General features: G+C 42.5%; 1 protein-coding gene across 6 annotated transcripts; it reads right to left on the reverse strand.

The window, feature by feature from the left end:
- Positions 1–965: 965 nt before the first annotated feature.
- Positions 966–27,851, reverse strand: LOC134543302 (uncharacterized). Of its 6 annotated transcripts, XM_063388224.1 has the most exons (10): positions 27,548–27,563; positions 23,220–23,302; positions 20,956–21,068; positions 18,369–18,576; positions 16,586–16,901; positions 14,628–14,799; positions 11,337–11,612; positions 7,058–7,285; positions 4,251–4,410; positions 966–1,224 (listed from the first exon to the last, which is right to left on the reverse strand). In XM_063388224.1, exons 3-10 carry the CDS (start codon positions 21,061–21,063, stop codon positions 1,097–1,099), a joined length of 1,596 nt encoding a protein of 531 aa, XP_063244294.1. In that variant the 5' UTR covers positions 21,064–21,068; positions 23,220–23,302; positions 27,548–27,563; the 3' UTR covers positions 966–1,096. The 6 variants fall into 6 exon arrangements, with proteins under 6 accessions (XP_063244294.1, XP_063244291.1, XP_063244292.1 ...); XM_063388221.1 differs by lacking the exon at positions 23,220–23,302 and having other exon boundaries at positions 27,548–27,848; XM_063388222.1 differs by lacking the exons at positions 23,220–23,302; positions 27,548–27,563 and adding an exon at positions 26,281–26,757.
- Between the last annotated feature and the right edge of the window lie 30 nt (positions 27,852–27,881).

The following is a 27,881-nucleotide window of genomic DNA, read 5'->3' on the forward strand; positions in this document are numbered from 1 at the left end:
TAACGCTATCAAAGTTTATTTTACTGAGTTATCTTTTCAATTTTATCTTATTTTAAAATTGAAAAAAAAAAATTCAATACAGCGCTGGATGTAAATTTTGAACTTACGATTTGCGTTCGTTTCTTAATTATAAATCATATGCAAATTTAAAACACATTTAGTCGTTACGTAATAAAATTTTCGTTATGCGATCTTTAAAAGTTAGACACGTCTTTTTTTTTACAGATATATTAATTTACATACGACGTTCATACTAACATTTTTTTTAGCTGTCTTACCTTTATAATGTATCTAAACTCCCTTGTATTTTTCTCAATTTTAAATATTCCTTGAAGCCATTTCCGTTTCCGCTGGGCAAGATTTTGATAGGCTGTTTTACGTCAAACATTGTATAGCAGGGGCGCAACAACTAAATTTCCAAAGGGGGGGAATATACCTTTTTATAAAGAATCATAGATCCCCCCTATTGAAGCAGGGGGTCCGGAGGTCCTCCCCCGGAAAAATTTGTATTTCAAGGTGGAAAATGGTGCTATTTAAGCAGTTTCATTATCTAAAAATTGATTATACAGCAGTTTCTTTGCCCCCGTTTGCCCCCACTTCAAGGTTTCAGAGGGGGGGCAAATACCCTTGCCCCCCCCTCCTGTTGTTGCGCCCCTGCCAGTAAGTACTACACACCAAATATTTGATGGATAATAAAACCACCCGACTGGTGCGCTAGTGACGTATTCGGTGTCGTCATAAACACCACCACCCCCTTTCCACCCCCAACATTATTCGACCATTTTCATTGGAAGCTGATGGAAACGGAGGTTTGGAAGTGCGACGGGGAAGCACAGGATGCACGAAACCCAGTAACGGAACTCAGCTTCGTTCGCATGCCCGTTGTGTTCGAGCGACGAGAAAGTCACGGAGGTCGGGAGAAGGGAAAAGGGGAGGGTGGACAATAACAATCAAAACAAGAAACGAATGGAAAAATATATTTATTTTTTACAATTTTCAAAACAATCTCTGTAATTAAACAGTTCAACTTAAAAAAAAATTAAAAATATTTACAGGTAAAATTTTTTTTTGTGACATTTTCAAAATTATTTGTATTTTAGAGCTTAGAATTTGGAAGATATAATTCCTTAACCTCACGTCGTAATATCTTGCCGCTTGGGTTCTTCGGGATAGAATCGACAAACTGCACACCTCCTCTCAGCCGTTTGGGCGGCGATACTTGCTCTGTAGAGAGAGCGAGGAAAAATAAATCAAACGAAGACAGTATTTCGTAATTTTAGATATGGGCACAAGTTCTTAGATTCTTATTTAAAACGTTGCTGAAACGGATGGATGTAACATTAAAGTCAAGGATGCAGCCACAAAGAAGAAATAATATAATTGGTGTTACCTGCTCAAGTCTAGTATTATTTACAATTTAAAAACTCTTGTTTGAATAAAACCAAGATGTGCACTGATTTGTGGTTGAATAACATGTGCTCTATTCGCAAAGTTGAAATGTGTGGATATATTTTGTTCCCAAACCAGCGGCAGACAAGTAGATTGTTTCCGTTAGCTACAGACGGCCGTCGAGAGAAACCAATCCCATTACTTAACGTACAACGTCTCAGAATTAAAAAAAAAAAAAAACTGTGAATGTAATCTTTGCATGAACTTGTAAGCACGGCTCCAAGGAAAAGGCCGCAGGGATAGAGTAAGTATCCCCTCCACCAATTTAATATTGTTTTTAATATTAGACGGTATAGTATTTATTAAATACTATAAGGTCTAATATAAAAAAAATTAAATTATTTATGTTTCCTTTCATACTGACTTATACTGACTCACCCACTAAATTTAATCCAGCCCATCTACATTTTCAGCAGTCAGTCGCTAATTTAATTCAGGCATATCAATATATTACGTAATATGTCTTACTGAAGGCAAATTTACAATATTCAAAACCAAATAAAAAAAATCAATAAAAAAGTTGAAACCAAGATGGCGTTTTTCCGTTCCTACGTTCGTGAAATCGTACTGTTTCCGCTTAGAATATAACTATACAGTATGAAGTTGCAACTGCACCATGTTCATGCGACAGCCCTTCTGGAGAAGTCTTCCTGGGGCCGCCCCCCGCCCCCCGCCACTCAACCGGGAGGGGGGGTTTCAGGGACGTAACTTACTAGTTTCCACCCGGGACAAGAACTGATATTGGCGCTCCCCCCATTTTGTTTTCAAACCAACAACCCATAATCTTTCTCGGCAACACCTAAAGTCGTTACCAAATATTAATTCCACTTTACTATTCCAAATATTTTTGTGATTTAACTTAGATGGCAAATGAAAAAAATATATATTTATCTGCAGTAATTTCAATTTTTTTTTTAACGTGGCAAGTTGGATAATGCGCGAAAAATACCAGTTTTTTTTTATATTTGACGATATGCGTGTATGTACCTTTCAATACAAATAATCCAGTTCAATTGCCAAACAACTTTTTTCTTCTTTTTTTTTTGTAACGCTGCCATATTCAAGTAAGTATCTATAGTAGTTACTACTCTGGCAGTTCAATGCCCCCCCCCCCCTAAACGGGGAAGCCTAAGATGTACATCAAGTTCTGTCCCTGCCCGAACACGCCCGAATATTCACCTTCGGCCAACCTCGGGTTTATTTATATATTTATATTTCTCTGTTTATTTTAATGTAGCTATACTAACCTAACTAACCGTCCATCGGTTTTTTAAAGTGTTTTAATGCAGCTAACCTAACCGACCACTTTTAATATTTGAATTCATTTTTCCTGCGCGAAAATGAAAACAGATCCCGAGGTTGGCCGAAGGCGAATATTCGGGCGTGTTCGGGCAGGGACAGAGCTTGATGTGCATCTTAGGCTTCTCCCCTAAACGCGGCGCCCGGGGTCGGTGAGGCCAGGGGCTCGCTCGCCACGAGTCTGCACGAAGCACGTGGACTCTGTCACACGAGCACACGGCAGCCACACTGGATCCTCGAGTGTACAACACACATGCTGACATACCCTACATGCTCACAAACATGCAGAGACAAACACAATAAGCTGCAATGCTGGAGTAAAGTATGCCGGAAGCCTTTTAAATAATTAGTAAGTGAATCATATACACACTGTTAAGGATAAAGAACAGGACACTAATTTAAAAAATTCATGACAATAAAAAAAAAATAAACATGCGAGCGAGTATCTCAGTACTCGCCACAGACGAGTAACATCTAACCTCGGAAACGACAAAATTCATGTGTTATCGTGTTGCAAACACACTTCTGATACGAAACTCTGGCACGAAATTTTAATTGCTATAAATCACTAAGCAAATTGTTTTTTTTTTTTTTTTTTTACTACATTTCTTGACGCGAATCATGCGTAGTTTCTGCACCCACCTCTAGAATCCGTTGCCGGAGCAGCTACGTAGACTTTCGAATCGTTTTATTAGCAGACGGGAATTTTAAACTATACGGCTTCGATAAAAGCGTAAAAGACTTGAAAAAAAAAATACTAAACCTGAATACTGCCCATACTGTTACAATTCATTCATCAGTCAATACTATAAAGTTTCCCCGTCGTATCTATGAACTTAGGTTCACACCATGCGCCACAGATGGCAGCGCCGTGGTCACACACGTTCCAAATGCCGTGTACCGGGAGCTAAGGTGTTACACATTTAAAAAAAAATTGGTTGTCTGTAAAGTCGGTTTACGGACGATAGTTTAACGTGACAACGTCATAACAAAACATTGATGAAATGATTGCATACTTTTATGAATAAAATGGAATCATTTTTATTGAATTATCACTATTTTGTAAGGATACAAAGAAGGAGTGAAATGAAATCTACAATTTAATTGATAAATTTACTTATATTTGCACTCATTAATTCAAATATGTTTATTCCTTTAACGAGGAGATTATTTTAACTATAACTTTTATACATGTTTGCTATTTAACTTCTTCCAATCTGTGTTATTCTGTTAAGGATGGGACGATGATAGGAAAAGTAGGGAACGAATGGGAGTGTTTCAAGTTCAATGTGCCTCGAAAAAGTCAGTCAAATCGATGGTTGTTCCAATCGAGTGGAAGAGAGATAGATGCGGCGCAAGCGTACAATGAGCGTAACGGGACACTTTTTCGTGCGTGCAGCCGGCGTTCATCGATTTATTAGACGTTGTCACGTCAAAAAAAACTTGAGCGCACTGATATTTGATAGCGCGTCCTCCTGACGGGAGCCCAGGGCGCGACCTACTGGCGACGAAGTCCACGAGCTCGCGCTCGGAGACGTCCTTCTTCTTGACGACGAAGGCCCGCGGGAGCTCCCCGGCGCGCGCGTCTGGGACGCCGACCACCGCCGCGTCCATCACCGCCGGGTGCGACATCAAGATGGCTTCCAGCTCGGCCGGCGGCACCTGGCCAGGCGTCGCGCCGTCAGGGGAGCAGCAACAACCACCACCAAGCTGTCGCTTGTGTGCTTTGAATACATGTACTGTATAGAAGTCGCCAGCCCAGGTTAACATTTCTAATACGGTTTTGAGGTAGTTGGTTAATTCACCGCCGCAATCGCCACACATCTCTAGGGCATCGACTTTGGTGGTCCCTAGCGGTCAAGTGTCGAGCTCTTCAAACACCCATTCCCCCTCCCGTTGAACGACCTTGAACTGCAGTGAATGATAGGTGGGCGGTGCGGGGAATGACAGCGGGCGACAGTGCTGCGCTCTAACGTGTAAATAACAACTAAGACGATACAGGGCGTTACGGCAGCGCACTGCAGCGGTGAAGTTCCCAAGCTGCTCATCATACGCTCCTGAAAAAACGTAGAGTAAATCCTATCCACTCGCGACTTCTATACAGTATATATATTCAAAGCTTGTGTGTGTCAGCTGCGCATGCGCGCGGCACGTCGTGAAGCCGGGTTCCACACAGATAACTTGCTCCCCAGCTCAAAGTAACTCGGTGCTGTAACTAATGCTCTTGTTATCTTTGGAAATCAGCGAACTGGCAACCTAACAAATTAAAAGTCGATAACTTTTCGAAAGAAAATGTTGGCTACCTTGATTCGCCCCCCCCCCACCCCCTCGTCGTTCGTTGCTGGGATTATTCACCATAAATGTTTCAGATTGTCTATTTTCCAATACGGAACAATAAAAAAAACTATGTTAAAGTGCTTTATCTTTTGTTTCAAAACTAAAAAATTAAAATAATAAAAAACTGCATAGCCGCAAAGCATGAGTGTTGAAATAATAACTTGAGTTTCAATTGCAATAATCACACACGAGCGCACATGGAAGCCATGCATATTCAACTTTGTCATATATTTTTCCAAACTGTAATAGTTTGCAATTATACTCAATACGCCACCCCATTTATACACCATTCCATAAATTCTGAACTAATAATGTCTGTAAAAATACTTATTTTTATTTAAGTCCTTATTTTTAAGAAATTTCTATGTTTATTTTATATTTAAAACTTAAATTTTTTATGTTGGCAATTCTCAACCGCACAGTTATTTTTTTTTTGTGGCCATATTCCTCCTATAAAGCTGAGCCATCTGAACTTCAAAACCTTTCAAGGACAGTTAAACTGTTCATAAGTACAGACGATTTCAATAATAAAACTGATCATATTGATACACGAATTGAATACACAAATTTCTAATTTATGAATTTAAGTTTTGAGTATAAACCATGAAGGTGACAAGTAAGGTGTTTGGAGTGTGAAATCTTTAACATGTTAATAACATTAAGACAAAATGAAAATGAACTCATTTCGACTTCCTGTGTGGATAGCAAAATAATTTTCGGTTACAATGAAGTTTTAAGTATATTCCTTGCACATGTGTTAGTGTTAAAAAAAAATTTCACTATATTATGGCATAGACGTTGATTCGTGGGGGGGGGGGGGGGGGGGAAGCGGTTCGCTGAGGGGACCCGCTTGAGCTATCAAAATAGTGACTGAAATGGGGTTAGTAAACGTCAAAACTATGTTTTATGGAAAACTGTATGTATATTTAAAAAAAATTTCCGCCAGAATATAGGCAGTTTAAAACATACAAGCACCCTAACTAGAGATGACTTGTTTCGGTTAAAACCCAAGCGCCAAATTCTCTGGTACGCGCGGGCCCCATTTTGAAAATCCTACAGATTTGCGCCCCCTGCATTATGGGATCTTTACGATTCTTCGTATCAAACTTATAGCATATTAGCTTTTACACTGTTTTGATTAGTTTTGCTATCGCAATAGAGACCTGTAAAATTCGCGGATTCGTTTCGCGATAGGATTTAGAGTCCAAATACTTTTGACGTTATTTTGCTTCAGTGTTGGGCCACAAGTTTATCTGAAGGACTCTTGTGCCAATAGAAAAAAAAATCTTTAACAGAACAATTAGCGAATCACGATCATTCCAGTGAAACAGGTGTTACGAGTCGGTAACCAATCAGCAGGATGTAATTTGCACGAGTGCGTAGAGGATCATATGGAGTCTATCCTTTGGGGATTTGAAAATCGCGAATTTTACCGGTCTCTACCGATTGCCAACCAGTTGCCTTCAAACTCAGAACAGACTCCAGGGTAACACACAAAGAACACGGCTGAAGAGGCCACTCCAGTGTTTCAGGGGCACTACGCAACCCGCGTTAACCTCATAAGATTCAATGCTATTTTCATTTTGCTTATAACCAATTAACTAATATAGATTTGCGAAATGATGCTTGCTTGATATGTAAGACAACGATGCTCTTACCAAAGCCCCTTTTCTCCAAAAACGTGCATGAATTATGGTTCAAACCTAGACAATACACTTTTGCATATTAGTAAAGATTAGTATGAAACCATAATTTATGCACGTTTTTTTGGAGAAAGGGTCTTTGATAAGAGCATCGTTGTCTTACGTATCAAGCAAGCATCATTTCGCAAATCTGTGTTAGTTAATTAGTTATAAGCAAAATGAAAATGGCATTGAATGTTGCGAGGTTAACGCGGGTTGCGTAGTGCCCCTGAAACACTGGAGTGGCCTCTGAAGGCGAGGTGACTTGAACGCACGGGGCAGAGCGGCACCTGGAAGCCCTGGTACTTGATGAGCTCCTTGATGCGGTCCACCACGTACAGGAAGCCCTGCTGGTCGAGGAAGCCCACGTCTCCGGTGCGCAGCCAGCCGTCGCCGTCAACGGCCTGGGCGGTGGCCCTCGGGTCGCCCGCGTAGCCCTTCATGACGAGCGGCCCGCGGAAGCAGATCTCCCCGCGCCGGCCGGCCTCCAGCGCCGCGCCCGTCTCCGGATCCGCGATCTCCGCGCCCATGGAGCAAGCGACTGGAGTAGTTCTGGGCCCGCCCGCTAGATGGTGGCTTTCACAATATATACTATACCTACATTGACTGTGTTAAGCTACTAGCAGGCAAACAATCCAGTGAAGATTAATTTACTTAATTTTGGTAGCCACATATTTTTGTGGTGTGACATACCAGAAATATTGATTTCTCCTAATCATTCATTTTATTACAAAACAGTATTAAGTGTTTTTTTCTTTTCACAGTTCTGGCTGGCAGCCTGGCGGGAAACGACGATAGTCGCCCCCTAACAACCAGTTATGCCCAAAACCCCCAATCCCGACAAAAATGTCCAAGTGCCCGCCCTTGCTTAGTAGATATTTTCTACTCTTTCAACTATTCTTCCTGAGCCATCCTTCTATTCCCGTAGCCAACACGCATGTAATTAATGCATGAAATTTGCATCCCGCATGTAAGTGCCCAGGGTTTTCCCTGTGTCTATGAAGGTTTTACCTGGGCCCAACTTATCTAGTTTTTAACCTAGAATAGTCAGTGAGGGGAGTTAGTCATGGCTAAAACGTTGCCATAGCTGGCCAATCCCCTCCTAGCACATGATGCATGCTTCCTCTCCTGCATGGTTCATAACCTGCATGCTTAGAGCGAATAGGCTTCGGCCTGAGACGCACTTAGTCTTCCCTACCCAGACCACTCCCAAATACACTTAATTAATAGTTAGATTAGGAAAATTAAACGTAGTTAAATTATGATTATAAAACCTTCCCTCCGGGTATTTTTTTTACTAGTAGTTATGGGCCCACACAACAGATAGCGTCACATGTCGCACAAAACATGGTCTCAGTTTCCACTGTAAGAGTCGCACTTCTATCTGTGTTCTATGGTTGAACTCAGTTCCTTCTACCACGCCATAGCCATATTGTCACGCCCAGAACATTGAGAATGGTATTTGATAACGTCAGATTATTGTTAATAAGTACCAATTAGAATCTCCGTCGTTAAAAACGGTTATTTAAAACTTTTTACACAATGAAAACACTACATTTCAGCCAATTTTTTGGCGTCTAACCAATATGGCGCGACAATTATTTGAAGGGGGGGAAAAAAAGGCCTCACTCACATAACTTGAAATCATGTCATGGAGGTAACGTAAGGGAGTTGTAGTTAACAATCTAACTCTCTCTCTCTTGACGTCAAAATGAGAACAATCCATCATTCCCTTGTTCTATATGGATAGCAATTCTTTTTGTTCATAATGAAGTTTAAAGCTCATTATGGCAATTTTTTTCCTAGCAAGTTTCTTTAAAGTTTTCAATAAACTTCTAGCATATTATCAAAAATAGTAATAGGACAATAAGGGAAACTCTGGCCAGCTGGGATTGGTGAAGCGCATTGCTTTCAAGTTAATTACACTCCACGCCGCTAGATGGCACTGCTGTATCTAAAAAAACGAAGGTACACTCCACACCGCCAGGTTCGCTGACATCAGTTGTCCCGCGTATTCCTCAGCAGTTTACTCGTCTTGGTGACTGCTACCAGTGGAGATAAGAGCAAGGAGCAAGGAGCTAGGAGCTAGGAGCTAGGAGCTAGGAGCTAGGGAAGCCTACAACTCACATAGTTTCGGTTCCCTACCACGTTCGTGCAACTTCGGATTTCTCTCAAGAATTGAAATTAAAAAAATCGAAGGGTTAGGTTAGGTTAGGTTAGGTCAGTCAAAAAATGCTTGTTTTCATTGGAAACTTCTGATTTAGCGGCTGAAGTGGCGTTAATACCAAAACGCCAAACTTCGGAAATCTTCGGAAATTCTTGCAGGGAACCGAAACTACGTGAGTTGTAGGCTTCCCTAGGAGTTACGAGCTAGGAGCAAGGAGCAAGGAGCAAGGAGCAAGGAGCTAGGAGCAAGGAGCAAGGAGCTAGGAGCTAGGAGCAAGGAGCAAGGAGCGAGGAGCAAGGAGCTAGGAGCTAGGAGCAAGGAGCAAGGAGCAAGGAGCTAGGAGCAAGGAGCAAGGAGCAAGGAGCAAGGAGCTAGGAGCAAGGAGCGAGGAGCAAGGAGCGAGGAGCAAGGAGCTAGGAGCAAGGAGCTAGGAGCAAGGAGCTAGGAGCTAGGAGCTAGGAGCAAGGAGCTAGGAGCTAGGAGCTAGGAGCTAGGAGCAAGGAGCGAGGAGCGAGGAGCAAGGAGCAAGGAGCAAGGAGCTAGGAGCTAGGAGCAAGGAGTAGAAGCTAGGAGCTAGGAGTAGGAGCAAGGAGCAAGGCACTAGGAGCTAGGAGTAGGAGTTAGGAGCAAGGAGCAAGGAGCAAGGAGCAAGGAGCAAGGAGCAAGGAGCAAGGAGCAAGGAGCAAGGAGCAAGGAGCTAGGAGCAAGGAGCGAGGAGCAAGGAGCTAGGAGCTAGGAGCTAGGAGCTAGGAGCAAGGAGCGAGGAGCGAGGAGCAAGGAGCAAGGAGCTAGGAGCTAGGAGCAAGGAGTAGAAGCTAGGAGCTAGGAGTAGGAGCAAGGAGCAAGGCACTAGGAGCTAGGAGTAGGAGTTAGGAGCAAGGAGCAAGGAGCAAGGAGCAAGGAGCAAGGAGCAAGGAGCAAGGAGCAAGGAGCAAGGAGCGAGGAGCGAGGAGCAAGGAGCAAGGAGCTAGGAGCTAGGAGCAAGGAGTAGAAGCTAGGAGCTAGGAGTAGGAGCAAGGAGCAAGGCACTAGGAGCTAGGAGTAGGAGTTAGGAGCAAGGAGTAGAAGCTAGGAGCTAGGAGTAGGAGCAAGGAGCAAGGAGCAAGGAGCAAGGAGCAAGGAGCGAGGAGCGAGGAGCAAGGAGCAAGGAGCTAGGAGCGAGGAGCAAGGAGCAAGGAGCTAGGAGCTAGGAGCAAGGAGTAGAAGCTAGGAGCTAGGAGTAGGAGCAAGGAGCAAGGCACTAGGAGCTAGGAGTAGGAGTTAGGAGCAAGGAGCAAGGAGCAAGGAGCAAGGAGCAAGGAGCAAGGAGCAAGGAGCTAGGAGCAAGGCACTAGGAGCTAGGAGTAGGAGTTAGGAGCAAGGAGCAAGGAGCAAGGAGCAAGGAGCTAGGAGCAAGGCACTAGGAGCTAGGAGTAGGAGTTAGGAGCAAGGAGCAAGGAGCAAGGAGCAAGGAGCAAGGAGCAAGGAGCAAGGAGCAAGGAGCTAGGAGCAAGGAGCAAGGAGCAAGGAGCAAGGAGCAAGAAGCAAGGAGCAAGGAGCAAGGAGCAAGGAGCAAGGAGCAAGGAGCAAGGAGCAAGGAGCAAGGAGCAAGGAGCAAGGAGCAAGGAGCAAGGAGCAAGGAGCAAGGAGCGAGGAGCAAGGAGAAAGGAGCGAGGAGCGAGGAGCAAGGAGCAAGGAGCGAGGAGCGAGGAGCAAGGAGCAAGGAGCTAGGAGCTAGGAGCAAGGAGTAGAAGCTAGGAGCTAGGAGTAGGAGCAAGGAGCAAGGAGCAAGGAGCAAGGAGCAAGGAGCAAGGAGCAAGGAGCAAGGAGCAAGGAGCAAGGAGCAAGGAGCAAGGAGCAAGGAGCAAGGAGCAAGGAGCGAGGAGCGAGGAGCAAGGAGCAAGGAGCTAGGAGCTAGGAGCAAGGAGTAGAAGCTAGGAGCTAGGAGTAGGAGCAAGGAGCAAGGCACTAGGAGCTAGGAGTAGGAGTTAGGAGCAAGGAGCAAGGAGCAAGGAGCAAGGAGCAAGGAGCTAGGAGCAAGGCACTAGGAGCTAGGAGTAGGAGTTAGGAGCAAGGAGCAAGGAGCAAGGAGCAAGGAGCAAGGAGCAAGGAGCAAGGAGCAAGGAGCTAGGAGCAAGGAGCAAGGAGCAAGGAGCAAGGAGCAAGGAGCAAGGAGCAAGAAGCAAGGAGCAAGGAGCAAGGAGCAAGGAGCAAGGAGCAAGGAGCAAGGAGCAAGGAGCAAGGAGCAAGGAGCAAGGAGCAAGGAGCAAGGAGCAAGGAGCAAGGAGCTAGGAGCAAGGAGCAAGGAGCAAGGAGCAAGGAGCTAGGAGCAAGGAGCAAGGAGCAAGGATCAAGGAGCTAGGAGCAAGGAGCAGGAGCAAGGAGCTAGGAGCTAGGAGCAGGAGGCGCGAGGAGGCAGGTACCTTGAGCTCCATGCCGGGCACGACGGTGCCCACGGAGGCGTGGTTGTCGCTGCCGAAGGGCGTGAACACGGCGCCCAGCGTGCACTCGGTGAGGCCGTAGCCCTGCGTCACGTGCTGGACGTGCGGGAAGCGCGCGAGGAACTGGCGCAGCAGGTCGGCGCTGAGCGGCGCCGCGCCGCACGACACGCGCCGCAGCGAGCTCAGGTCGTAGTCGGCGACCATCGGGTGCTTCGCGAGGAACGCCACCAGGGGCGGCACCAGCGGCACGTACTCCACCTGCCGCATCCACTCGCATCATTTCAACCGCCCCCGCTGCAGATGTACTGGCACCGTCGTTGATCCGCGTCCCCGCTCAGTGCTGCAACTGAAGAAGCTTGGCTTCTGGGTTGTAGCCGCGTCCTTGGCGAGTAATTCACCGACATTGCAGTCACCATCATCCTTCCTCGGTAGGTAACTGCTCCCTGATGAAGGCGACTGCAGTGTCGACCCATAGAGTAAGTAAAGGGAGAGGCGCCACTCCCATAGGAATGATCGTTCGCTTAAATTTGTAAACAAAACCCTTGCGATCATACCATTTCTTTGCAACTTGACAACGAAAAAATTCCAGCCAAAAGCAGTAGGCCTATAGGCCTACTTTCACTAAAAATTAACTGAAATTAATTTAAAACTATTTATAATCAGAATATAAGTAATTTCTAGTACTGTAACAGCAACTTAGATTAACATAAATTAATAACAACTGGACATGTAATAAACTAAAGCGATCAAAACTTGTAATCTATTTTTCCCGATGTTGGTGAAACATGGTATGATCCAATTTTAAAGGATTCAGTTCGTCTCTTCTACTGTCACCCCCCTGTGTCGACCGACACGTCGGTGAATTATTCGCCAAGGACGCGGCTACAACCCAGAAGCCAAGCTACTTCAGACAATGGCCGTTGAAAGCCTGCGAACATTATTAATGATGTAACTACTAACGCTCTTGTTATCTATGGGAAATCAGCGAACTGTGCGGTATTTATAGGTAACTTAACAACCTAAAAGTCGTTAACGTTTCGAAAATAAAATGTTGGCCACTTTGGTTTTTTTTTTTTTGTGGTAGTTTGTTGCTGGGAATATTCACCATAAATGTTCAAGATTAATTTATTATTTTTTTGCAATACGGAACAACCAAAACACTTAAGTATTACCAGTTGCCTGGTAACTTTTTTTCTCTAGGTTGGCAATTGTAATTTAAATACGTTTTAGTAGCTGCTTTTAATTACTGTTTAATAATTTTAGTAATGTTAATTTTTTATTTCTCTTAATTTTAAAGACTAGTTAAAGTATTCTTTTCGTGCAATTTTTAAATAATTTTATGTTATTTTTCTTGTTGTAATTTGCGCTTTAACGAGGCACGCATGCTAAATATTCCCGCTTCGGTTGTTTTCGGAACGAGCCGAGTGCGCCCGAAGACGTACTAGAACAAACGAGCAGCCGGACGGGAGTGCGGAGGTCCGAGCTGTCTGCGGCGGACGAAGACGGCGAGGAACTCGCACCAGGAGTCGCGAGGGACGCCTCTGGACGCCTGCGTCGTGGAGTAGAGTAAGCTTGACGACGCAAAAATAGATTTAAGTCGTCGGACACGGAAAATACGCAAATTCGGAAGGGTTGATTTTATTGTGTCGAAGCATGCTTTTTGCTTCGAATGGGTCAGCTACAAAGATTTAACATGTGTAGATTGGTTCACGAATTTCGCTACGGACGTTTATATTGCTAGCGAACAATTATGAATAAGCTGTCTTGCAAACGGAATAAGTTAGATCGATTACATTAAATTATGATTTCCGCCTTTACAAATTGAGACAAAGTGGAAACAGTTAAATGGCAAGGCAGTGTCATTCGGAATTTATGAAAATACTGTGTGCACAAACGGTAAATTTTAGTAGGTATACGAATTAATGTAACTATTAATTACGAATTATGCGTAATTAAAGCGTAAGAAGGTTCGTGAAAAAGGTAATTGGGAAAACGTGCTAATAATTGAGTTTAACTTTCACGATGAACAAGAAAAGGCCATATGAACTTTGATACTGGGGCGCTCCATTTAAATTGTAATATTTTAGATAAAGTGTTTGATTACTATTTTGTTTAAACTATTTAACCTGGTGATGAAATAAGTTTTATTTTTACATCTCGTATTTACATTAACGTGAGATTTTTTTTTAAAACTGTATTGTGCAATTCTGAGGCATGAATTTTAGTTACAACATTGTTATCATTTGTAGGTATAAAAACTACATACATTTTTTAAATGATGATTATGAAGCATGCGAACTTTAGAAAAGGTTTAACATGTGCATAAAAATGCATTTTAAAGTATCTCGCAACAGTTACACGGTTGTAATTGAATTTAATAAACAGCAGAAAGTTAGCTTAAAGTTTAAATGGTTTTGTTTTCGTTTTTATTATCGCTACCCATCAGATGTTTTTGTATAATATTTTGATGATGGTGACGGTTTGGATATATTTTTGTAATCACACATCGCATTCTCAAGGGGGTGGGGACTCAGGCTTCGAGGAAGCGAGTGTAGACAGCTGGTTTCGGGCAGCTGTGTGATTGACCCTCTTGGCAGCGTGCGTGTGGGGGGAATCTTTGTCGGCCTTGACCGTGGTGGTATGTCAAGGTCGAGACATAAGTTAGAATGCTTTATCTTTTGTTTCAAAAATTAAAAAAAAAAATTGGTGTCTGTAAAGTCGGTTTACGGACGATAGTTTGACGTGACAACGTCATAACAAAACATCGATGAAATGATTGCATACTTTTATGAATAAAATTGAATCATTTTTATTGAATTATCACTATTTTGTATGGATACAAAGAAGGAGTTAAATGAAATCTACAATTTAAATTGATAAATTTACTTTTATTTGAACTCATTAATTCAAATACGTTTATTACTTTTACGAAGAGATTAATTTTAACTATAACTTTTATACATGTTTGCTATTTAACTTCTTCCAATCTGTGTTATTCTGTTAAGGATAGGACGATGATAGGAAAAGTATGAAACGAATGGGAGTGTTTCAAGTTTAATGTGCCTGGAAAAAGTCAAATCGATGGTTGTTCCAATCGAGTCGAAGAGAGATAGATGCGGCGCAAGCGTACAATGAGCGTAACGGGACACTTTTTCGCGCGTGCAGCCGGCGTTCATCGATTCATTAGACGTTGTCACGTCAAAAAAACCCTGCACAGTCTGAGGTGTGACCAGCTCAGGGAACGGACAGGACAGAGAGGAAGGACGCGCCGACCTTGTAGTCCTGGATGAGCTGCAGGAAGAGGTCCGGCTGGAAGGACGGCATGACGATGAGCAGGACTCCCTCCTCCAGACAGGCGGTCAGCATGGTGATGCCGAGCGCGTGGCTCATGGGCAGGTAGGCCAGCACTTTGTCCACGTCCGACGGGCCCCGTATCTTGTCGTACCTGCGCGGGACACATGGCGTAGCTGCTTCTCACGACATTCACAACTAACATTTTTTTTTTTTACTTATATTTAACATCGGATGAGCAGAAACTTTTTCGGGGACTACCTCTATACATCACTGTTGTAACGCCTCTGTGGACTATCACCGACCAAGGTTTTTCCACGAAAACATGCAGAGGGGTGTTCATTACAATCATGACCTACAGCGCAGTGTCTTGGTATCCTCGGTCTGGGCTACTGCATAAGAGGCGGCGCAGTCGGAGCAGCATAGTATCTTTGAATATATATACTGTATAGAAGTCGCGAGTGGATAGGATTTACTCTACGTTTTTCAGAAGCGTATGAGGAGCAGCTTGGGAACTTCACCGCTGCAGTGCGCTGCCGTAACGCCCTGTATCGTCTTAGTTGTTATTTACACGTTAGAGCGCAGCGCTGTCGCCTGCTGTCGTTCCCCGCCCCCCTCATCCATCATTCACTGCAGCTCAAGGTCGTTCAACGGGAGGGGGAAGGGGTGTTTGAAGAGTTCGACACTTGTCCGCTAGGGACCACCACAAGTCGATGCCCTAGAGATGGTGGCGATTGCGGCGGTGAATTAACCAACCACCTCAAAACCGTGTTAGAAATTTTAACCTGGGCTGGCGACTTCTATACAGTATATATATTCAAAGATAGTATGCAAGTTAGCAAGCGTGCAAGTTACCAAGCGTGCAAAGTAAACAAGCGTGCAAAGTAAACAAGCGTGCAAAGTAAACAAGCGTGCAAAGTAAACAAGCGTGCAAGTGAACCAGCGTGCAAGTATACAAGCGTGCAAGTAAACAAGCGTGCAAGTAAACAAGCGTGCAAAGTAAACAAGCGTGCAAAGTAAACAAGCGTGCAAAGTAAACAAGCGTGCAAAGTAAACAAGCGTGCAAAGTAAACAAGCGTGCAAAGTGAACAAGCGTGCAAAGTGAACAAGCGTGCAAAGTGAACAAGCGTGCAAAGTGAACAAGCGTGCAAGTGAACAAGCGTGCAAGTGAACAAGCGTGCAAGTATACAAGCGTGCAAGTAAACAAGCGTGCAAGTAAACAAACGCGCAAGTAAACAAGCGTGCAAGTAAACAAGCGTGCAAGTAAATCAGCGTGCAAGTAAATCAGCGTGCAAGTAAATCAACGTGCAAGTAAATCAGTGTGCAAGTAAATCAACGTGCAAGTAAATCAACGTGCAAGTAAATCAACGTGCAAGTAAATCAACGTGCAAGTAAATCAACGTGCAAGTAAATCAGCGTGCAAGTAAATCAGCGTGCAAGTAAATCAGTGTGCAAGTAAATCAGCGTGCAAGTAAATCAGCGTGCAAGTAAATCAACGTGCAATTAAATCAACGTGCAATTAAATCAGCGTGCAAGTAAATCAACGTGCAAGTAAATCAACGTGCAAGTAAATCAACGTGCAAGTAAATCAACGTGCAAGTAAATCAGTGTGCAAGTAAATCAGTGTGCAAGTAAATCAGTGTGCAAGTAAATCAACGTGCAAGTAAATCAACGTGCAAGTAAATCAGCGTGCAAGTAAATCAGCGTGCAAGTAAATCAGCGTGCAAGTAAATCAGCGTGCAAGTAAATCAGCGTGCAAGTAAATCAGTGTGCAAGTAAATCAGCGTGCAAGTAAATCAACGTGCAAATAAATCAACGTGCAAATAAATCAGTGTGCAAGTAAATCTCCTCTTCCGGTTCCCCCTCCTTTCATGCGATCGGAATGTTCGTAACGCTCGAGAATGTGTCCCCCCTCCCCTTGTAAACAAAGATGGCGGCACCTGCGCAAGGCGTTGCAGTAGAGCATGTTGGCGTGCGTGATGAGGACGCCCTTGGGCAGCCCCGTGGTGCCGCTGGAGCACATGACGAAGGCCACCTGGTCCTCGGGCCGCGGCACGGGGCGAGGGGCGAAGCCCGGGGAGACCCCGACCGCGGCAGCCAGCGGCAGGAGGCCCGGGTCGCCGTCCAGCACCGCCACCAGCGGCTCCGCCCCCGCCGCCTTCACCGCCTCCACCGCCTCCCGCACGGCGTCCTCCGTCAGCCGCGAGCAGAACACCGCCTTGGGCCGCGACAGTCCCAGCGCGTGCTGCAGCTCCCCTGCGACCACCGACCCCCGCCCCTCTGTCTGGTCTCTCGCCCTCTCTGCGCTAGTGCTGAGCCGGGGGAGCTGAATTGTTGCCCCTTGGATGGGCAGCCCTTCAGGATTTTTCTGACAGTGGTTAGTTTAGGTAAGGTTAGATTAGGTTAGGTTAGGTTAGGTCACTTTGCAAACTAACCACTGTCAGAAAAATCCTGATGGGCTGCCCTTCCAAGGGGCAACAATTCAGACAACCTTTCAAAAACATCACTGTCAGAAAAATCATGATGGGCTGCCCTTCCAAGGGGCAACAATTCAGTCGTCGCCCCGTTGTGCCCAAAGCCTGCCCGGACACACATGCGCGGGTTGAACATCAGAGTGGTGTCCGTTCACGAATGATATGAGGGCGAATGAGTAGTTCTGTTCACAGTTTTAATTTTTAAATTGCATTTTTAAGAGTGTCTTTTAAAAATATTTTTTTAAGCATTAACTCCCGATAGATATTCTTGAAAGCACTCAAAAGGACTTGCATTACATCTTGATCTTAATTTATGCGCCATGTAATGTTAGAGTTAACCCTCGAATATCGCAATTGCCCTATGCACTAGGAAAAGACTTGCGTGCCAGAAGCATCGGCGAACGCCTCACTAACCCACGACGCAGACGTCCCCCCTTAAATGATTCTGGAATGAATGTGTGATGGATAAACGTCTCGTGTCGAGATTGGAGCCAGTAAATTAAAAATACATATTAGGGCGAGATGGTGAACTGGAGCTGCGACTGAGTGCTCTGGTGGAGGGGGTCACGACCACTCCACCCCACTTGCTGCAACGCCAGGAATCTAATCAGGATGGCTTTGGTGGGTGGTATGCAAAGTTGAAAATGTAAACGTTTTAAAAAGTCGCTTATAACATAAATTTTGTGTGAAAAACTGAAAAACATTTACGACGAATCTGCATGTAGCCATAATATTTTATTGTGATTATATATATATATATATTTTTTTTTCTGCAAAATTGTATTTTATACACGACCTTGACTGATTAAAGGAAACACCAATTCACTCATTAAAAAAAATTGTTGGGTGAAACCATTCTCGAAGGATTAGTTACATGCCTTGAAAAACCGCTTACTCAGTAAGGAGCGAGGTGTCGCAGTGATAAAGACATTGGACTCTTCATTACAGAAATCCTGGTCCGACCGTCCTATGATCTCGCGTTTTACGTGGTTTCCCGAAATCCCTGAACGTCTTGGACGACTCGTGGTCCGTGCTGTGTGTTTATCGACGAGCAGAGGCGGATACAGGATTTTGGTTTGGGAGGGGCTTGACCCAGCTGAGGCTAGGCTTTATCGAGGCAAACACTAAAACAATAGTGGACCCAGATGCTTTTGGAGGGGGCTTGAGCCCCTTAGCCCCCTCCTCTGGATCCGCTACTGTCGACGAGAGCCGAAATGAAAATGAATTTTTTTTAAAAGGGCCCACTTACTAGGGGTGTAGGTGGCGTTGAGCGGCGCGCACACCGCGCCCAGGTACAGGGCCGCCAGCACGGGCAGGCAGTACTCGAGCGAGTTCTCGCTGCAGACGGCCACGGTGTCTCCCGGGAGCACGCCCCTGGCCCGCAGGCCCTCGGCCAGCCTCGAGCTGAGCTCCAGCAGCCGCCTGGCCGTCATCTCGCGGCGAGTCAGTCCGTCCACCTGGGCACAGGCGTCCGGGGTGGGTATACTCTTTGAATATATATACTGTATAGAAGTCGCCAGCCCAGGTTAAATTTTCTTATACGGTTTTGAGGTAGTTGGTTAATTCACCGCCGCAATCGCCACACATCTCTAGGGCATCGACTTGTGGTGGTCCCTAGCGGACAAGTGTCCAACTCTTCAAACACCCCTTCCCCACCCTCCCGTTGAACGACCTTGAGCTGCAGTGAATGATGGGGTGGGGGGTGCGGGGGAATGACAGCGGGCGACAGCGCTGCGCTCTAACGTGTAAACAACAACTAAGACGACACAGGGCGTTACGGCAGCGCACTGCAGCGGTGAAGTTCCCAAGCTGCTCATCATACGCTCCTGAAAAAACGTAGAGTAAATCCTATCCACTCGCGACTTCTATACAGTATATATATTCAAAGGTATACTTGCCTCGACACGCGAGACCCAGAGGCCGGAGGCGGAATTGCAACGGGAAGCCTTCATTTCACAGACGAGAGAGAGAGCCACAACACCCGGAGTTCCCCGAAGTTCATGCTCGCTTTTTTTTTCTTTGTTCTATCTCAAAACCGGTGTGGCATTAAATTTTGCGGTCGATTAGGATAGGTTAGCTGCATTATAAATACTTTAAAAGATTGTGGATGGTTGGTTATATTAGGTAAGTATAGCTACATTAAAAAATACTGTAAAATCATTTTATGGTTGCTTAGCAAATAAATTTTTAATATGTAGCTATCCAGGGCTAGGACACCGTTTACATGATTTCACAGTATCTTTAATGTAGCTATCCTAACCAAACCACAATGTTTTAAAGTATTTACAAGGTAGCTAACCTAACCTTTTACAATGAACCAAAAAAAAAAACCGAAGATGCACGATCGGGAGTTCGGCTCTTTCGTCTGTGAAAAGAAGGCTTCCCAATTGCAATCCGTCCGTCGGTCATGTGACCTGCTGCCTGTCTGATGGCCCGAAGCTGGGAAGCGCCCCTTACACCCAGGGCCGCAACTAGGGGGGCGCAAGCGGGGCATACGCCCCGGGCGCAAATCTGTGGGGGCGCCGAAATCGCAGGCTTGCATTGTAATTCCTACAACAACTGGTAGTGGGTCCATACATGGAAGTTACAGTAGCACAGAAACTGTTACATACCTATAGGTATGGAAAATGCTTAAATAACACAATTTTTCCGTGGAAGGGCCCCCGGATCCCCCCGCTTTATTGGTGTGGTATGTGCAAAAAAAGAGGGGGGGGGGGGGGCGCATGAGTCCATTCATGCCCCGGGTGCCAGAGACTCTAGTTGCAGCCCTGCTTACACCAGCGGATATGCTCGCCGACTTGGCTCCTTCTAGCATGCCTGCTAGTGTAGCGAGCCGTTGCGTCGGACTGTAGTTCCCTCCGAGCCGGGCCCCTGAACGAGCATATCCACCGGTGAGTGGCAGGTCCCAGCTTGCTCGTCCCGAGTCTACAGTGAATACGCGGTCTGTTGGAATAACATATCACTTTTTGTACTTAACATCGTGTCTTTTAATGACAATAAAAGATTTTTTTTTTTTGGAAGGAGTTCACTCTTCGGCCAGCGTGTTATGGTCCAGTTCTCCATCTAAATAATTTGTTTTGACGTTAATACGTCTTATTAATCGATGAACGCCAGCTGCACGCACGAGAAAGAATGACTCATTGTCACGTTCCGCCTGAGCCGAGCGTGCAAGAACCGGCCAACCACCGTGCGAGAAAATCTTCTATAATATCAAACAGGTTAAGGCGGGCTCTTTAACTAATTGTTCGTGATTATATTTATACAAATTATTTAAATAAAATTTTCAAAAACTTTAAATAGTATTTGAAAATTAAAAAATATGCAATTTTTCATTAATGTTTTCTTATGACGTTATCACGTAAAATTATCGTCCGTAAACCTACTTTACAGACAACCTCCCCCCCCCCCTTTTTTTTTTTGCCTATGCTGCGGCAGTTCCTCTCGAATCTTCTTTCCTTTGGCAAACAATAATTATATTTCTTTCATACAATACTGTTTATCTCTCACAGCTATTTATCATTCTAATTTCTAGACTAGAACAAATGGGGTTTAAGCTTATATATAGCATACACCGACAAAGTTTAAGCTGCTGACTTGACTTCCTTAAATCAGTGACTTCAATGCATGTCAACAAACTATGCATGTCTGTCAACGTTGCTTTAGGATAAAACAAAAATAAAATTTAGTAGGATTTCTTTTTCTTGATGAACGTAACAGAGATAAACTACACAGCAGTTCTGACGTAAACTGATTTTTTCAATGTGTGACAATCTTTTTTCTTGTAGAACTTATGGTAGTAAATCCTTATAATAACTGCATTCTAGCTGGCTACGTACCATAACTGTCTTGTCGCCTTGCTCGAGCAGGTTTCTGTAGAGTTTCTCTCCGAGCGACGTGTCCTGGACAGCGAGCCGAGGAGGACCACGGACGATGGGGGATGGCATGGCAACTGTGAGGGGAGAAAAGTGGATTCGTTAGTGTGCAAGACACACTACAGTGACGCTAACACATGGCCCCCATAAGGGTGGGGACAGGTGGACAACTGGGTCCAGCTCCGTTTATTTTTATCTCAGTGTGTGAAATCGAAATACATACTCGCTGTGGTTATTGACGTGGCAACGTCTAATAAATTGATGAACGCCGGCTGCACGCACTAAAAGTGTCCCGTTACGCTCATTGTACGCTTGCGCCGCATCTATCTCTCTTCCACTCGATTGGAACAACCATCGATTTGACTTTTTCGAGGCACATTAAACTTGAAACACTCCCATTCGTTTCCTACTTTTCCTATCGTCGTCCTATCCTTAACAGAATAACACAGATTGGAAGAAGTTAAATAGCAAACACGTATAATAGTTATAGTTAAAATAATCTCTTCGTTAAAGTAATAAACATATTTGAATTAATGAGTGCAAATAAAAGTAAATTTATCAATTAAATTGTAGATTTCATTTCACTCCTTCTATGTATCGATATAAAATAGTGATAATTCAATAAAAATGATTCAATTTTATTCATATAAAAGTATGCAATCATTTCATCAATGTTTTGTTATGACGTTGTCACGTTAAACTATCGTCCGTAAACCAACTTTACAGACAACCAATTTTTTTTTAAAGTATGTAAAATAAATGTATAAATAAAGTTTAGTTTGAACTTATAAAATAAAATTTTATATTATTTATTTTATAAAAATTTACCCATGAATTTTCAGGTACAATAACATTCTAAAAAGAGTGTAGGTACGAAATAACCATGCAATTATAATGTAGCACGTGACTGTAAAATTGTGTGGGAAGGGTTGGGGGGGTGGCGTCTCCTATCCTGGTTCCAGGGCCCGCAATCGAATGTAGAGGTCACGCGTTAACATAAGGCGCGGTGCACACCAGAGCGATACGATAGACGATGCGATAAACGATACGACACGCGTCGCGACGTGAAAACGACATGGTTCCATGGAATGTGTTGCAGCTATATGGAAGCAACGTAAGTAGGTGCACACTAGCGGGATAGCGATACGATAGCGATACCGATCGGCGTCGTATCGTGGAGGCTACACAGCGTGCTGGTCGCGCCAGGCAACAGTATCGCTTCGAGTTCCCTTCACGAAACATGGCGAGTTCGCAGAAAGATGTTGTTACGATGATTGCATTTATCAAACATGTAGAAAACAAGCCTTTTTTTGTGGAACTACACCCTCAAAACGTATTCTAGGAGAGATGTGACTAGTTTGGCATGGAAAAACATAGCAGAAGAAATTAAAGACACAGGTAAATGACCCATCAGGGTCAGGAAAAAAAACCCTATTACCTTGCAGCACATCCTGCTTTCCTCCGTCCCTATATGAAGGGAACGACTACGTCAGGGAATGCAACCGTACAAGAGGGGGATTACGACGAGGAATCAGAAAATCGTCATGCATGGCAGATAGACAGTGATTCACAACAATCAACAGATAGTGTCATGGAAGAATCATTGGGTATGCCAGAGGGTACACATTAAGACGTGGATTCTGAAATTCTTCAACAACCCCACGTGTCAAAGAAGAGGAAAGTGGTAAACCATACACACGACATTGACAAAGCATTTGTTGAATGGCTTGCCTCGAAAAAAGAAGAAAGAATTAGGAAACTGGAAAACGAAAACGAACGAAATGATTCTGACTGGCTGTTTTTAAGGTCGTTGCTGCATGATTTCAAGAAATTGGATGACAGGCGCAAAAGAAATCTTCAAGCGAAACATATTCTACAACTTAACGAACAGTTGAATGATGCTGAGAGAGAAGCATCAGGCATGTTTTCTTCACAATGTGATACGTCTGCTTACAGTACTCCACATGAGATACATTGTCCTATTCCAACCACTGTACTCTCAGCCAACAATGTTCACACAGTTTCACACACTGATTGTTTACCCAATAACATCGACACAGTTTCATTAACTGTATTGCGTTAACATTTGTATGATGCAAGTGGTGTTTTTTCTTTGTTTTGACTGTATTGTATTCTCTTCTTTTGCTATACATAATAAATGAATGTATACACTATATACCGCAACTTACTCTATGACCTCTTAATTGCTAATGACATAGTTTACTTACCTTAATGTAATAAGTAATTTCTCAGCAGGTGAAACAGCAAGCCTGTATTTAGTGTCTTGGCTTCGCAGTTCCTCTGAAACTAGCTGTTCCAGAATGTGAAACGTTTCTGTGCTCATCCTATACATTTCATGAAATTATTTTTCGTTTTGTCGGAGTTCTCGGCCAACCACAGCCGAACTATGTTTAATATTCATGACATTATACGGATGTACCCAGTACTTCCTTGCCCTTTTCCATTTACGAATTTTTAGGTACCTGTAAGCCACTACAACATCCTCGTCAGAAGGACTCATAATTATTACAAATGAGGCCTTTATCGCTTTCTGTATTGCCTATAGCATTGCTCTGGTGTGTACCTGAGAGTTGACAAGATAAAAGTTGCGTCGCGCAAAGCAATCCCACGCTTATCGCATCGCCTATCGTATTGCTCTGGTGTGCACCGCGCCTAAAACAATCTGAAACATCCGTACCACAAATTAGTTTCGTTTAAACCACATTTGTAATTTGCTGTTTTTGATCCACATTAAATTGCACGTTTGAACAGTGTGTTGTTACTCAACATTACTACCATAAACAGGGACCTATAATGCCAACAGTACTCACGCCGATGACAAAAAAAAACAAAATCACGCTGTTTCAAGTGTTCTTCGCCACGTAAGGAAATTACTGAGTAAACTTTAAAATCTACCTGACATCCGCAACGTAGCTGGCAGAAATACCAGCTAATGGTGCAAGATCCTATGGATTTATTGTTGGGCAGCAAATTCATTGAATAGATTTTTTTTAAAGCTATAAAGTGTCATGCAAGTGAACATAATTATGAAAACTTTGGTGACTTTTTTGCCGCTATTACGTATTGTAAATATCCGTTGAAAAAATTTGAAACTAAATATAAAATTCAAGAGAGTTATACAGGAAAATTCCTCCAATAATATAGTAGGCCCTAATGACAAGAAAATGAAATAATCAAAAAGTGTGCAGAGTAGCAATTACAACTTTTATCTCAAAACTTGCTTACCGAGAATCATACATACATACAGATCGCGGCTTGGGTCACAAAGCAACAAAGTTACTAGTTAACAACCGCACCAAGTGTTCATTGTGGAAGACGGTCGAGAAGTATTTTTTCTCTTCAGTGTGAATTTATCACACCAGTCTTTTACAGTGTTAAAACTTTTTTTAAAACTCTTTATCTATTTCAATGTTTAATCACAAATTACCAATGCGCATTAGCCTATGATACTGCAGAGTTAAAAAAATCCCAGTGAAGCAGTCTGCATTATAGTTAATTATACTACACCTTATTGTTTGAAGTAAGATTCGCAGTTTCAATTTTGGAGTTTGTTATATTCTTATCATACTAGATTCCAAATCGATATGCATTCCATGACACTATACCCACCTAGTAAAATATGTTGTTAGTTGTTCACTACATGCACAATGCAGCCTAGGAAGACAACTGACTAATTCACAGAGAATTGAAAGATGTTATCAGGCCTAGTCACTATGAGATAAGGAGCGCTTAGTGTTGTAGATAAAAAACCACGATGATAAAACAGTTGCGTGTTTTCACTTTTGACATCGTCATTGGTGTAGAATGATGAAGTCGGAGGGGGGAGGGGGAAACGCGTTTCTGAGCTATACCCTAACAAAAATTTACAGCAGAAATCAACAAAATACAGCAGGAATCCCAGTGTTTCCTACTGTGTGACACATATGATTTAAGTGTATTTTATCGGATTCTGTTGTTAACACAATGGCTTTTTGGGTTTCAGTGGTTTCTATTGGGAGCAATTAGCTCATAAACGAAAAAACGAAAAAAAAATATAAAAAAATCAGTGTATTCTATTGGTTTCTGTTGTAAAAAAAAAAGTATGTTGGTATCTGTTGGTTTTTGGTGATTTCTGTTGTCTGGTATTCTATTGATTTCTATTGTTTTATAGTGTTTTTAATTGTATTATGTTGGTTTTTGTTGTTTTCTGCTGCAAGTCATTATTTAGATTTCTAGTGTTTTTATTGTATTCTATTAGTTTCTGTTGTAAGAATCTGTGGTTTCTAGAGTTTACCATTGTTTATGTTTTTGTTGTTTTCTGTTGTTTTTTGCTGTAGGGATTTATGTTGTATCGCGTTTATTTTAGTGGCTTCTATTTTAAACTTTTGCAATCACCATTCAAAATTTTCTATAATTTTTTATAATATTTTATTGTATTAATTTTTTTTAATGATTTCTATCGTACGAATCGCTGTTGGGTTGTACTGAATTTTCGTGGGTTTCGTTGGATTATTATACGTATTATTGTTTGTATCTTATTTTAACGATAGCTACAATACCTAATAATAAGCTAAAATAAAACAAATTTATTATAACAAAGAAAATTCTTACTGATTCTATTGTAAAACTTGTTAAATAAACAACTCAGCAAAACCAAGAAAAACACAAAAAAGAATTTAAACAATAAAAACCTAAAATATTCAAACTAAACTCATACCTACTACCGAGACAAAATCTTTGGATCTGATGAGACACATTAGTTTTAGATTAAAAATATAATTTGAATTCTGAGCAGTCATGCCCCTGTAGACACCTTCATAACATGGTGGGCAGTACTATGACACATACATTCCCCGTGTTTTCCGGTCTAGTTCGGTTGGCCAGTGCTTTGCATTTTCACTTCCATCAACGTAAGGACTTTTCTGAGATTTCAAATCGTAAGCATGGCGAAGCATATGGATAATAATTTTTGTGTCGTTATTTCGCCGCCAAATGCCCGACTAAGGCTAACCGTACAGCCAGAAATCAACATCAAACCAACATTCAAAAATCTAAAAATATTAATTTACATAAAGGAAAATAAAGCTAATGCTTTTAAAGGGGGAAAATTTACCACGCGTTTTGACGTTGGCTTATCGGAGGGACATGCATGATTAAAATTCACTAAATCTTAAACCTATATAAAAAAAAAAAAACAATATTATTAGTTTATCTGGAATTCGAACTCGGAACATCGAATATGAAGTTTTCGTCTTCAAATCTGGAATGAGAGAAAGGATAGTGACCTACCTGATATCCAACAGCACACAAACGCAACTCCGTTGTTATCCAGTGAAGCTAAGCGAGAAAAATTAAACGGAGGGGGATGCAAACGAGGCGGCGTCATATTCACTCGTAACCTTCACGATAAACATTTACTATGGCTCCGGGAAGGGTAGAGCGAGAGTGTTTGGGTGCTGCGTCAGATGCTATGTGGGCACTTACGCCACGTGTGTCAACATAGCGTCGCGCCGGTAACACCAGCCGAACCAACTATCACTTGTGCGCTAATGCTCGCAGCATTTGTAGATACTGCCAGTTCCGAAGTGCGTCGTTGCAAACCCTTCCTAGAAACTTCAAGGTTCTGTTCTGGCATTTTGATCCCAGGTGTTGTAAGGTTGCCTTACGTTTAAAGAGGAAAAAAAAAAAGTTCCTTATTGCGTATCGTCGTATTTCAAAAATAATATATTAAAATAAAGAATGGAGTTGGTTGTATTTGTAATGCAATGCTGTATAGTTACCAAAATATATTTAATTTTGAAAATATGTATACAACGTAAAATAAAGTCAACAGTTGAATGTATTTGTGATTTGAAACAGTACAATTACCAAAATGTTTTTGAGTTTAAAGATAAGCATTATAAGGTTTCGATATAAACTGGATACGCGTTGTATTTTAACGTAAAATATTAACATAAAGTAAGTTTGTAATGCAAAACTGTACCATAACCACAAATATTTGATTTTGAAAATATGAATTATAAAACTTTGATATAAACTGGATAAACAATAAGGAACAATTATCTAACATATTTTACTGTTGTTTTTGTTTAAGTATGAATGAATTAGTGATTGATTTTTGACATCGTGGTCGTGAAAGGCGGACGAAGAATCAAGAGGATGAGTTTCAAAGCAGTCCAACATGTTCCTCAAACTTGCGAAAAATCAGGTTTGACCCCATCCGAAAAAAAGAAAAAAAAAAAACTCTGGTCTCATTTATGCTATAATTTTTACATCTTGGCAACCGACACTACTTGCTTCTATTTGTTAACTAAATATAAAGCAGTAACTTTTATTCAGTGTTTAAACCTAAACAGTTAAAGGATTATAAGCCAATATTGGTAATAAAAAAAATAAGCTATGCAAAAATCGCCTTTCGTTATAAAATAATATTGAGAGAAAAAATTAACATAAAATCATTTGCAAAAAAAAATATTGTAACAACGCAACAATCAAACATGACTTACAACAAATTTTCCGCCAACCCTACGCAAAACGCGTGGCTAATTTCTCCTACCTTTCTTTCCAAGGAACTGTGTGGTAGCAGTGTTCACAAGTCTCCTACTCAAGTATTCAAAAGTATTTTCACTTTCTTTATCAACTGAAATGATGCAACACTTATTCAAGGCCATTCGCCAACAACATTATCTGAGTTTTAAAATTGAGTGCCACTATAGCAACTCGACATCGATATTTCGCATTACAAAAGTCACCAAAACCTAATAAGCTAAAATTCTCTATGATCGCAAAGACAAGCGGCTATTGGCAAACAGCGGTTGGCGTACTCCGTAGTCCGTACTGCGCGTTAGCAGTAAAATAATAAGTTTATAACGTTGCAGATTTACTGTAAA

Source organism: Bacillus rossius (genome assembly GCF_032445375.1).
Source record: "Bacillus rossius redtenbacheri isolate Brsri chromosome 9 unlocalized genomic scaffold, Brsri_v3 Brsri_v3_scf9_2, whole genome shotgun sequence".
NCBI classification, from domain to species: Eukaryota; Metazoa; Arthropoda; class Insecta; order Phasmatodea; family Bacillidae; genus Bacillus; species Bacillus rossius.